The 13,886-nt window shown below is 44.2% G+C and overlaps 1 protein-coding gene across 4 annotated transcripts in view; it reads right to left on the bottom strand.

The window, feature by feature from the left end:
• TMEM44 (transmembrane protein 44) overlaps nt 1-1,080 on the bottom strand; it is an 80,970-nt gene extending 79,890 nt beyond the window's left edge. For all 4 annotated transcript variants that reach the window (XM_056565384.1, XM_056565383.1, XM_056565386.1 and 1 more), the window contains exon 1: nt 832-1,080. In XM_056565384.1, coding sequence (XP_056421359.1) covers nt 832-1,010 — 179 coding nt within the window. In that variant the 5' untranslated portion in view covers nt 1,011-1,080. The remainder of the gene's footprint in view (nt 1-831) is intronic.
• Between the last annotated feature and the right edge of the window lie 12,806 nt (nt 1,081-13,886).

Raw genomic sequence — 13,886 nt, 5'->3', positions numbered from 1 at the left:
ATTGGAAAATTGCTGCTATACTTTGGAGCCCTCTGATGTCTTCCAAAAGTATAAATATGACAATTTTATGATGCAAACATAAAATAGATATATTGTATATGTGAATAAATATATAATGTATTTGGAATATCCAATTTCCTTATAAGCAGAGAGCTTCAAATTTTTTCATCAAATTTTGGAATTTTTCACCAAGAAATTATGCAAGTATCGACAAAATGTTACCACTAACAAAGTAGAATATGTCATGAAAAAAAATTGTCTTGAAATCAGGATGAAAAGGTAAAAGCATCCCAGAGTTATGAAGGCTTAAAGTGACAGTGGTCAGATGTGCAAAAAATGGCCGGGTCCTACACTGAAAATTGGCTGGGTCCTTAAGGGGTTAAAGGGTTTCTAAAATAAATAAAATAAAAATCAGTCTGTGTCATACATAAATCTCACACACACACACACACACACACACACACACACACACACGGGGGGGGGGATTATAATTGTATTTACACAGCTTTTTCGCGCACAAACGGGGATCTGTGCAAAAAAAAAAAAAAAAAGTTGTTATATAAAACTCCTTTGGAGGAAGTCAAGTTTGCGGTGGGGAAAAATAACTTGATTTTTACACGCAAATGATACATTTCCCCCATAGACCTTGTTAAACAGGACAGTGTTTGCTCAAGTATGTGGAGCAAGAGTGACTTCATTCACTGCACTATGCAGACAACTTAACCCTTTCCCTGCCACATTCGCACTTTATCGACACTAAAAAGTTATCTGGTGAATAATCTTGGCAGGAAAAGCAGTCAAATAAAACAAATAAGAAACAGGTAACATTACAGGGAGAAAGAGGTGAACCAGAACAAGGAGGACAGCAGCCACAGCCCAAATGACACACAGATCTTCTCCTCAGCAAAGCAGGTGATCAGATCATCCAAGTTCCAGAGCCCAGGGTCTTGATGTTCCTTCTCTGTGCTGTTTTCCACCCTATCCATGTTTCCCCCTCCTCGCAACGTCATGCCTTGTGAGGGGACAGCATGCAGGCTTGGACACAGTGCATCCTCCGGAGTACAGGCTGCAGATGGCTACGTGTTTGCTGAATACTTCCAGGCTAGAGAGGAAAAGCTCTGCTCCACCTGTGCATGCTGGCCGCACCCCCTGCCCTTCCCTGCCATAAACACTATTGTGCGCTGAGCCTAGAGCTCTCAGTCACACCTCATACAAGCCTGCCGCTGTCCATTCAGGGATCTTCAGCATTGACAGCTCCATGAATGCTCCTTAACCCCTTAAGGACGCAGGGTTTTTCAGTTTTTGCACTTTCATTTTTTCCTCCTTACCTTTTAAAAATCATAACCCTTTCAATTTTCCACCTAAAAATCCATATTATGGCTTATTTTTTGTGTCACCAATTCTACTTTGCAGGGACATTAGTCATTTTACCCAAAAATTCACGGCGAAACGGAAAAAAAATTATTGTGCGACAAAATAGAAGAAAAAAAACGCCATTTTGTAACTTTTGGGGGCTTCCGTTTCTATGCAGTGCATATTTCGGTAAAAATGACACCTTATCATTATTCTGTAGGTTCATACGGTTAAAATGATACCCTACTTATATAGGTTTCATTTTGTCGTACTTCTGAAAAAAATCATAACTACATGCAGGAAAATTTATATGTTTAAAAATGTCCTCTTCTGACCCCTATAACGTTTTATATTTTTCCACGAACAGGACGGTATGAGGACAAATTTTTTGCGCCGTGATCTGAAGTTTTTATCAGTACCATTTTTGTTTTGATCGGGCTTTTTGATCACTTTTTATTCATTTTTTAATGGTATAAAAAGTGACCAAAAATACACTTTTTTGGACTTTGGAATTTTTTTTACGTGTACGCCATTGACCGTGCGGTTTAATTAACAATATATTTTTATAGTTCGGACATTTACGCACGCGTCGATACCACATATGTTAATTTTTATTTATACTGTTTTAATTTTTTTATGGGAAAAGGGGGGTGATTCAAACTTTTATTGGGGAAGGGGTTAAATGATCTTTATTAACACTTTTGTTTTACTTTTTTTTGCAGTGTCATAGCTCCCATAGGGACCTATAACACTGCACACACTGATCTCTCATGCTGATCACTGGCGTGTATTAACACGCCTGTGATCAGTGTTATCGGCGCTTGACTGCTCCTGCCTGGATCTCAGGCACGGAGCAGTCATTTTGCGATCGGACACCGAGGAGGCAGGTAAAGGCCCTCCCGGTGTCCTGTAAGCTGTTCGGGAGCCCGAACAGCCCGACTGAGCAGTAGGGTCACTTTCACTTCAGACGAGGCGGTCAGCTTTGATCGCCGCGTCTGAAGGGTTAATACAGGGCATCACCGCTATCAGTGATGTCCTGTATTAGCCGCGGGTCCCGGCCGTTGATAGCCGCCGGGACCGGCCCGATATGCCGCGGCATATTGCGGGAGTCGGCGGAGGACATAAATATACATCCTTCGTCGTTAAGGGGTTAAAGGGGTACTCTGCCTCTAGACATCTTATCCCTTATCCAAAGGATAGGGGATAAGATGTCTGATCGTGAGGGTCCTACTGCTGGAGACCTGTGCGATCTTGGCTGCGGCACCCCAGACATCCAGTGCACGGAGAAAACTTCGGGATGACTGACGATGCGGGACGGAGGCTCGTGATGTCACGGCCACACCCCTTAATGCAAGTCTATAGGAGGGGGAGTCACCTCCGTCACGCCCCCTCCCATAGACTTGCATTGAGGGGGCACTGCACACAATGCTCTAAACAAACGCCGGGCAAGATGTCTAGGGGCGGCGTACCCCTTTAACCCCTTAACCCCTTAAGGACCAGGCCATTTTACACCTTAAGGACCGGAGCGTTTTTTGCAATTCTGACCACTGTCACTTTAAACATTAATAACTCTGGAATGCTTTTAGTTATCATTCTGATTCTGAGATTGTTTTTTCGTGACATATTCTTAGTGGTAAAATTTTATGGTAACTTGCATCCTTTCTTGGTGAAAAATCCCAAAATTTGATGAAAAAAATGAAAATTTTGCATTTTACTAACTTTGAAGCTCTCTGCTTGTAAGGAAAATGGATGTTCAAAATATATATTTTTTGGGTTCACATATACAATATGTCTACTTTATGTTTGCATCATAAAATTTATGAGTTTTTACTTTTGGAAGACATCAGAGGGCTTCAAAGTTCAGCAGCAATTTTGAAATTTTTCACAAAATTTTCAAACTCACTATTTTTCAGGGACCAGTTCAGTTTTGAAGTGGATTTGAAGGGTCTTCATATTAGAAATACCCCATAAAAGACCCCATTATAAAAACTGCACCCCCCAAACCCTTTAGGTGTTTCACAGGAATAGCAGCAAAGTGAAGGAGAAAATTCAAAATCTTCATTTTTTACACTCGCGTGTTCTTGTAGACCCAATTTTTGAATTTTTGCAAGGGGTAAAAAGGAGAATATTTTTACTTGTATTTGAAACCCAATTTCTCTCGAGTAAGCACATACCTCATATGCCTATGTTAATTGTTCAGCGGGCGCAGTAGAGGGCTCAGAAGGGAAGGAGCGACAAATGGTTTTTGGGGGGCATGTCACCTTTAGGAAGCCCCTATAGTGCCAGGACAGCTAAAAAAAAACACATGGCATACCATTTTGAAATCTAGACCCCTCAGGGAACGTAACAAGGGGTAAAGTGAACCTTAATACCCTACAGGTGATTCACGACTTTTGCATATGTAAAAAAATATATATTTTTTTTACCTAAAATGCTTGGTTTCCCAAAATGTTTACAATTTTAAAAAGGGTAATAGCAGAAAATACCCCCCAAAATTTGAAGCCCAATTTCTCCCGATTCAGAAAACACCCCACATGGGGATGAAAAGTGCTCTGCTGGTGCACTACAGGTCTCAGAAGAGAAGGAGTCACATTTGGCTTTTTGAAAGCAAATTTTGTTCTGGGGGCATGCCGCATTTAGGAAGCCCCCTATGGTGCCAGAAGAGCAAAAAAAAAAAAACACATGGCATACCATTTTGGAAACTAGACCCCTCGGGGAACGTAACAAGCGGTAATGTGAACCTTAATACCCTACAGGTGTTTCACGACTTTTGCATATGTAAAAAAATATATATTTTTTCCAAAAATTTTACAAAAATTTTACATTTTTAAAAAGGGTAATAGCAGAAAATACCCCCCAAAATTTGTAACACAATTTCTCCCGAGTACGGCGATACCCCATATGTGGCCCTAAACTGTTGCCTTGAAATACGACAGGGCTCCAAAGTGAGAGCGCCATGCGCCATTTGAGGCCTAAATTAGGGACTTGCATAGGGGTGGACATAGGGGTATTCTACGCCAGTGATTCCCAAACAGGGTGCCTCCAGCTGTTGTAAAACTCCCTGCATGCCTAGACAGTCAACGGCTATTTGGCAACACTGGGAGTAGTTGTTTTGCAACAGCTGGAGGCTCCGTTTTGGAAACAGTGGCGTACCAGACATTTTTCATTTTTATTGGGGCAGGGAGGGGGGTTGTATAGGGGTATATGTATATGTAGTGTTTTTTACTTTTTATTTTATTATGTGTTAGTGTAGTGTAGTGTTTTTAGGGTACAGTCACACGGGCGGGGGTTCACAGTAGTTTCTCGCTGGCAGTTTGAGCTGCAGCAGAAAATTTGACGCAGCTCAAACTTGCATCCGGATACTTACTGTATTGCAACCGCTGGAGGCTCCGTTTTGGAAACAGTGGCGTACCAGACGTTTTTCATTTTTATTGGGGAGGGGAGGGGGGCTGTGTAGGGGTATGTGTATACGTAGTGTTTTTTACTTATTATTTTATTGTGTGTTAGTGTAGTGTTTTTAGGGTACATTCGCACGGGCGGGGGTTCACAGTAGTTTCTCGCTGGCAGTTTGAGCTGCGGCAGAAAATTTGCCGCACCTCAAACTTGCAGCCGGATACTTACTGTAATCCTCCGCCCATGTGAGTGTACCCTGTACATTCACATTGGGGGGGGGCATCCTTTTTGCATGCTGGGAGCTGTTGCTAAGCAACAGCAGGAGGCTGTCACTCACCTCCAATGATCCAGCCACATCAGGTCAGTCCCTCGTTGTCGCCGCCGCTGCTCCTGGGGCCCCGATCCCAACATTAACGCCGAGTGACACCCGCAGCAGGCGCCCTGATTGGTCGGCCGGTAATCCGGCCGACGAATCAGGGCGATCGTGAGGTGGCACCAGTGCCACCTCACCCCTGCTGGCTATGGCGGTTCGGGGCCATCTCTGACGGCCCCGATCAGCCAATAATTCCGGGTCACCGGGTCACTGGAGACCCGATTGACCCGGAATACACCGCAGATCGCTGGACTGAATTGTCTAGCGATCTGCGGCCATCGCCGACATCAGGGGTCATCATGACCCCCTGGGCGATATGCCCCGATGCCTGCTGAACGATTTCAGCAGGCATCGGGCACCGGCTCCGCTCCAGATGGTTGCGGGGGGCCGGTAAAACACATGATGTTCTCATGCGTCATGTGTCCTTAAGGACTCGGAAATGGAGACGTATGAGAACGTCATGTGTCCTTAAGGGGTTAAGGACCAGGCCATTTTACACCTTAGGACCAGAGCGTTTTTTGCACATCTGACCACTGTCACTTTAAACATTAATAACTCTGGAATGCTTTTAGTTATCATTCTGATTCCGAGATTGTTTTTTCGTGACATATTCTTCTTTAACATAGTGTTAAAATTTTGTGGTAACTTGCATCCTTTCTTGGTGAAAATCCCAAAATTTGATGAAAAATTAGAAAATTTTGCATTTTTCTAACTTTGAAGCTTTCTGCTTGTAAAGAAAATGAATATTCAAAATATATTTTTTTTTAATTCACATTTCCAATATGTCTACTTTATGTTTTCATCATAAAATTGACAAGTTTTTACTTTTGGAAGACACCAGAGGACTTCAAAGTTCAGCAGCACATTTCCAATTTTTCACAAAATTTTGAACCTCGCTTTTTTTCAGGGACCAGTTCAGGTTTGAAGTGGATTTGAAGGATCTTCATATTAGAAATACCCCACAAATGACCCCATTATAAAAACTACACCCCCCAAAGTATTCAAAATGACAATCAGTAACTGTTTTAACCCTTTAGGTGTTTCACAGGAATAGCAGCAATGTGAAGGAGAAAATTCGCAATCTTCATTTTTTACACTCGCATGTTCTTGTAAACCCAATTTTTGAATTTTTACAAGGGGTAAAAGGAGAAAATGTATACTTATATTTGTAGCCCAATTTCTCTCGAGTAAGCACATACCTCATATGTCTATGTAAATTGTTCGGCGGGCGCAGTAGAGGGCTCAGAAGCGAAGGAGCGACAAGGGGATTTTGGAGAGTACGTTTTTCAGAAATGGTTTTTGGGGGGCATGTTGCATTTAGGAAGCCCCTATGGTGCCAGAACAGCAAAAAAAAAAACACATGGCGTACCATTTTGGAAACTAGACCCCCTGGGGAACGTAACAAGGAATAAAGTGAGCCTTAATACCCCACATGTGTTTCACGACTTTTGCATATGTAAAAAAAAAAATTTTTTTTTTTCACTAAAATGTGTGTTTCCCCCCAAATTTCACATTTTTGCAAGGGTTAATAGCAGAAAATACCCCCCAAAATTTGTAACCCCATCTCTTCTGAGTATGTAGGTACCCCATAAGTGGACCTGAAGTGCACTACGGGCGAACTACAATGCTCAGAAGAGGAGGAGCACCATTGAGCTTTTGGAAAGAGAATTCGTTTGGAATGGTAGTCAGGGGCCATGTGCATTTACAAAGCCCCCCATGGTGCAAGAACAGTGGACCCCCCCCCACATGTGACCCTATTTTGGAAACTACACCCCTCACAGAATTTAATAAGTGGTGCAGTGAGCATTTACACCCCACTGGCGTTTGACAGATCTTTGGAACAGTGGGCTGTGCAAATGGAAAATAAAATTTTTAATTTTCACGGATCACTGTTCCAAAAATCTGTCAGACACCAGTGGGGCGTAATTGCTCACTGTCCCCTTATTACATTACATGAGGGGTGTAGTTTCCAAAATGGGGTCACATATGGGGGGGGTCCATTGTTCTGGTACCATGGGGGCTTTGTAAACACAGGTGGCCTTCAATTCTGGAAAAATTTTCTCTTCAAAATCCCAACGGCGCTCCTTCTCTTCTGAGCATTGTAGTGCACCCATAGAGCACTTTACATCCACATATGGGGTATGCTCTTACTCAGAAGAAATTGGGTTACAATTTTATTTTATTTTTTTCCCTTGTGAAAATGAAAAATTTAGGGTGACACCAGCATTTTAGTGAAAATTTTTTTTTTTTTTCATTTTCCCATCCAACTTTAATGAAAATTTGTCAAACACCTGTGGGGTTTTCAGGCTCACTATACCCCTTGTTACGTTCCGTGAGGGGTGTCGTTTCCAAAATGGGGTAACATGTGGGTATTAATTTTTTTGGGTTTATGTCAGAACCGCTGTAAAATCAGCCACCCCTGTGCAAATCACCAATTTAGGCCTCAAATGTACATAGTGCGCTCTCACTCCTGAGCCTTGTTGTGCATCCGCAGAGCATTTTACAACCACATATGGGGTATTTCCGTACTCAGGAGAAATTGCGTTACAAATTTTGGGAGTCTTTTTTTCCTTTTACCTCCCGTGAAAATAAAAAGTAAAGGACAACACCAGCATGTTAGTGTAAAAAAAAATTTTTTTTACACTAACAGGCTGGTGTAGACCCCAACTTTTCTTTTTCATAAGGGGTAAAAGGAAAAAAAGCCCCCAAAACTAGTAGTGCAATTTCTCCCGAGTACGGAAATACCCCATATGTGGCCCTAAACTGTTTCCTTGAAATACGACAGGGCTCTGAAGTGAGAGAGCTCCATGCGCATTTGAGGACTAAATTAGGGATTGCACAGGGGTGGACATAGGGGTATTCTACGCCAGTGATTCCCAAACAGGGTGCCTACAGCTGTTGCTAAACTCCCAGCATGCCTGGACAGTCAGTGGCTGTCCGGAAATGCTGTGAGTTGTTGTTTTGCAACAGCTGGAGGCTCTGTTTTGGAAACACTGCCGTACAATACGTTTTTTATTTTTATTAGGGGGACAGTGTAAGGGGGTGTAAATGTAGTGTTTTACCCTTTATTATATGTAAGTGTAGTGTAGTGTAGTGTTTTTAGGGTACGTTCACACTGTTGGAGGTTTACAGTGAATTTACCGCTAGGAGTTTGCGCTGCGGAGAAAAATTTGCCGCAGCTCATTCTTGAAGCAGAAAACTTACTGTAAACCCGCCTGTGTGAATGTACCCTGTACATTCACATGGGGGGGGGGGGGGGGCAAACCTCCAGCTGTTTCAAAACTACAACTCCCAGCATGTACTGACAGACCGTGCATGCTGGGAGTTGTACTTTTGCAACAGCTGGAGGTACACTGGTTGGAAAACCTTCAGTTAGGTTCTGTTACCTAACTCAGTATTTTCCAACCAGTGTGCCTCCAGCTGTTGCAAAACTTCAACTCCCAGCATGTACTGATCGCCGAAAGGCATGCTGGGAGATGTATTTATGCAACAGCTGGAGGGATCGCAACTACAACTCCCAGCATACAGAGACAGCTGTTTGCTGTTTAGGCATGCTGGGAGTTGCAGTTCTCACACATAGTGAATATACAGTGACCCCCCGACATGCAATGGCCCCGACATATGATCAAATCGACATACGATGCTTTTATATGTCGGGCCATCGCATTAACTGCTATCCGGCAGCGCAAAATGCTTAAGCTGCTGTCGGATAGCAGTGTAATGTGCCCCAGCAGGTTCACTTACCTATCCCCGCTGCTCCAGGTCCTCTCCGGGGTCTGGGCCTCGCTTTCCGGCATCGTTATTACGTAGCTGTGCACGCCGTCCCGGCGCACTAACCTAATAATGTCACCAGAAAGCGAGGCCCGGACTCTGGTGAAGATGCGGAAGACACCGGAGGACCCAGAAGAAGATGCCGGAGCAGCGGGACAGCATCGGGAGCCCCTGAGAGACCATCCGGAGCGGTGAGGATGTGGTCCGGAGCGGCGGGGACAGGTGAGTATTTAATGCACTTTTTACATTGCACGAATCCCTCAACATACGATGGATTCGACAAACGATGGGTCGTTTGGAACGAATTACCATCGTATGTTGAGGGACCACTGTACAGTCAAACAGACTGCAGCATATACAGCTGCTACACTGCATACAGTTCACTTACATGCTTATGTATGAGGATAATAATACAGTGGTCCCTCAACATACGATGGTAATTCGTTCCAAACGACCCATCGTTTGTCGAATCCATCGTATGTTGAGGGATCAGTGCAATGTAAAGTATAGGAAGCTGTACTTACCTGTCCCCGCCGCTCTGGACCAGGTCCTCACCGCTCCCGCTGCTGTTCCAGGGGCTCCCGATGCTGTCCCGCTGCTCCGGTGTCTTCTTCGCGATCCTCCGGTGTTTTCCGCATCTTCTGCAGGGTCCGGGCCTCGCTTTCTGGTGACGTTATTACGCTGCTGCACCGGCGCGGCGTGCGTAGTGACGTAATAACGACACCGGAAAGCGAGGCCCGGACCCTGGAGAAGATGCGCAAGACACCGGAGGATCGCGAAGTGGACCCGGAGCAACGGGAATAGGTAAGTGAACCTGCCAGGGATGCTTAAACTGCTATCCGACAGCAGCTTAAGTATTTTGCGCTGTCGGATAGCAGTTAATGCGATGGCCCCGTCGATTTTATCATATGTCGGGGCCATCGTAGGTCGGGGGGGTTACTGTACTGTACACTGTGTGAGGAGAGATGAGATAGCTTTACTATTATGCAGCACAGGAATATGCATCTGCACTAATACATGATGGGAAGTGAAGTTCAAAGCACATCATGTGACAGTCAGACGCTCCGCCCACCACACAGGTTTCATATGAAAAGGGGAGTGGATAAAAAGAAGGCAGAAACAAGGAAATAATGTCATGTCTGCCTTTTTTTAACCCCTTAAGGACGCAGCCTTTTTTCACCTTAAGGACTGAGCCCTTTTCGCAATTATGACCACCGTCGCTTTACGAATTAATAACGCGAAAACGCTTTTACCGAATATTCTGATTCTGAGGTTGTTTTTTCGTGACATATTCTACTTTATTTTGGTGGTAAATTTTTGGCGTTACTTGCATCCTTTTTTGGTGAAAAATCCCAAAATTTCATAAAAATTTAGCATTTTTCTAACTTTGAAGCTCTCTACTTGTAAGGAAAATGGATATTCCAAATAAATTTAAATTTTATTCACAAATACAATATGTCCACTTTATGTTGGCATCATTTCTTTTTGAAAAAATTAGAGGGCTTTAAAGTAGAGCAGCAATTTTCTAAAATGTCATGAAAATTGCAAAATCTGAAGGGACAGATGTTACAGAACTACAACTCCCAGCATGCCTGGGCAGTCTATGCATGCTGAGAGCTGTAGTTTGGCAACATCTGGAGGGCTACCGTTTGGGCACCACTGTAACAGTGGTCTCCAAACTGTGAACCTCCAGATGTTGCAAAACTACAACTCCAAGCATGCCCAGACAGTTGCAGTTTGGCCTTCCTAGTGGTTGCCACAGTAAAGATCACTTTATTTTCCCTTTCATTCCCCCCCCCCCCCAGCGTGGTTTCCCTACCTGAGCCATGATTCAGCAGTCTCTCCGCCAGGTACCGACCTCCATCTTCTCTCCACGTTCCCCTTGACATCCAGGGCTGTCCTGCCCTGCCATTGGTCAGAATCAGTTCTGACCAATGGCAGGGGATAGGAGGAGATCGCAGCACTGCGACCTCACTCCTAGCCCTCAGGATGACCAGGGATGTCACTGACAGCTCCAATCATCCCTATTATCCTGGTGATCGGGTCACCAGAGACCCGATCAGCCCGGAATAACAGAAAATCACATGTCTGAATTGACATGCGATTTTCTGCGATCGCCCACATGGGGGGGGTCTCATGACCCCCCTCGGCGATGTGCCGGGATGCCTGCTGAATGATTTCAGCAGGCATTCCGGTCCGGTCCCCAACCGGCTAGCGGCGGGGACCAGAATTCCCACGGGCGTATGCTTACGCCCCACGTCCTTAAGGATTTGGGATGCAGGGCATATGCATACGCCCGGTGTCCTTAAAAGGTTAAAGGCAGACATTGAATTTTTTATTCAACCTAACAAAATAGAAAAAGTTTGCTTATAAAGTGGAACATGGTAGAATCCCTTTAAATCTATACCATTATAAAGGCAAGACTACAGGGACTATAGGTCTCCCCTCCAAGTCATGTCCCCCTTTGTTTCGGACTGAGGCTATGTTTCCACTTGTGTTTTTTTTTTTTTTTCTTCACATCTAAATAAACGCCAGAAAAACTGCCGCAGCTTATTTCTGCATTTTGGCATTTTTTTCTGGCATTTTTTGTGGTGTGGAAACAGCGAATTTAGTACCATGTGGCAGTTTATTCATTGTCTTCAGGGTACCACTCTGTGGGTCTGCTGCAGAACACCCAGCCCATAGAGTATAAGGAGGTGAGTGATGTATAGCATTACCACCCACCTTACCCGGCCGTATAGTATAGAGGTGCAAAGTGTACCCATGTATACTATACAGGAGCCAGGATGACGGTACTCCCTGCTCCTATAGCCCCTTAGGGTGGTATACAGTATATACAGCTACCTATGGATGGCTGTATATACTGTATACAGAAGCCAGATCCCCCACTTACCTCCCTCGCTCCTGTCCGGGCTTTGTCTGTGTAGCTCCACCCCGTTATGACATCATTAGGGTCGGAGCCAGGGTGGTAAGTCTGAGGCTCTGCTTACATTGTACGTTTTGTATAATGTGAACAGACCTTTCTGGCAGTGTCTTCCAAGACAGAGAGACTTCAACCAAAGGCTGTCTGGGCATGCTAGGAGTTGTAGCTTTGCAACAATTGGATGTTCCCTGTTTGGGAAGACACTGCATTATGGGCGCTTTTTTTTTCTTTTAATAAAATGGCTAACGAGGGCTGTGGAGGAGTGTTTTTTTTTTATTTATTTAATTTTCATACTTAGTAGTGGAAGCCATCTTATAGACGGAATTCAATAACAAGCTGGGACTTAGCATTAGCCCCAAATACAGCTAGCGCTAGCCCATAAATATTACCCTGGTACCCACCACCACAGGGGGACTGAGAAGAGCCGGTATCAACACGCCTGGAGTGTCAAAAATGGTGCATCTGGGCCTAGACGGTAACAGGCCATCCTGGTCATCGTTTATCCTGGTACTCGCTTATCCTGGTATTGTCGGAGATATGGGGGGGTCCCAGTTGTGGGTCCCCTGCAATCAGACATGTATAGGGGATATGATGTCTTATCTTGTATATGAGATGAGATGTCTAGGGGCGGAGTACCCCTTTAACTGTTCTTACCCCTCCTTCCGCTTCACCCCTAGGTACATTAGTAGGTCTCAGTTCTCTGTTTACACTGTCTTGTCCCACGTCCCCGTCTCTAGTTTAAAGACTCCTCCCTATGTACAGCTGCACCCTCCCTACTGTGGTGCAGCCCCTCCCCACTGTAGAGCCTGCAGCCAACAGAGAAGTAGGCCCTGTTCTCCATAAACCCAAACAGCTACTTCCTACACAAGTTTCTGAACTGCATGTTACCTCCCTAATCCCTCTCTGGTGTGGCGCATGGTATAGGTAGTATTTTAGAAAATACTACCTTGAAGGGCCTTGCCCTAAGCTTGCTGCTTAAGTCCCTGAAAATATTTTTAAGGACTCTTCAACTACCTCTTACTTTTTCATTGGTGCCAATGTGCACTATGACTGCTAGGTGTACTAAAGTCCCTTAATCCTAACTCCCCACACGTCTTTTTAAAACACACTTGGTATGAACAATCAATTTGTTTGTTAGCTTTTAAAGTTATCCAAAAGCCTCCTTTCTCTTAGCATCTGCCTGGAAGTGAATACAGGGATTTCTCTTGGTTACCATCCACTCTGATAAGCAAATAGGACACTATAGATTCTTTCTATCCATCTAGATGACTGTAGTATCTAGGTGGTTAAACAGCAAAATCTTATCGCCAATCCTGTCCACTGTATAACACAGGCAGTACACGCCATGTATAAAACAGGCTCAGCGCCTAAACCTACATCGCATTTACTTTCTGACATTTCTTTACTTTATGATGCATTTGTATGTTAAACTATTTAAAAAGGGTTAAACCATTAAAGGGGTACTCTGGTGGAAATTTTATTATTTTTTTTAAATCAACTGGTGCCAAAAAGAAACAGATTTGTAAATGACTGCTATTAAAATTTTTTTAATCCTTCGAGTACTTATCAGCTGCTGTATGCTCCATAGGAATTTTTTATTTCTTTTCTGTCTGATCACAGCGCTCTCTGCTGACACCTCTGTCCATGTCAGGAACTGTCCAGAACAGGAGCAAATTCCCATAGCAAATCTATCCTGCTGGACAGAGGTGTCAGCAGAGAGCACTGTGGTCAGACAAAAGACATTCAAAAAGAAAAGAACTTCCTCTGTAGTATACAGCAGCTGATAAGTACTGGAAGGATTAAGATTTTTAAATTTAAGTAATTTACAAATCTGTTTAACTTTAGTGGTCTCTAAACTGTGACCCTCCAGATGTTGCAAAACTACAACTCCCAGCATGCCCAGACAGCCTTTGGCTGTCTGGGAATGCTGGGAGTTGTAGTTTTGCAGCTTTTAGAAGGCCACAGTGAAGATCACTTATCGCGATCTTCACTGCAGCCTTCTCAGCCGCACTTTCCGGCCGCCGTTCCTCCTGCCGCAGCCGCTGCTCCGGGATGCCGTCTCTGCCGCCTCTG

Source organism: Hyla sarda, chromosome 3, assembly GCF_029499605.1.
Source record: "Hyla sarda isolate aHylSar1 chromosome 3, aHylSar1.hap1, whole genome shotgun sequence".
Taxonomy (NCBI): Eukaryota; Metazoa; Chordata; class Amphibia; order Anura; family Hylidae; genus Hyla; species Hyla sarda.
The sequence above is the reverse complement of the archived record's forward strand: the minus strand, read 5'-3'. Positions and strand labels throughout refer to the sequence as shown.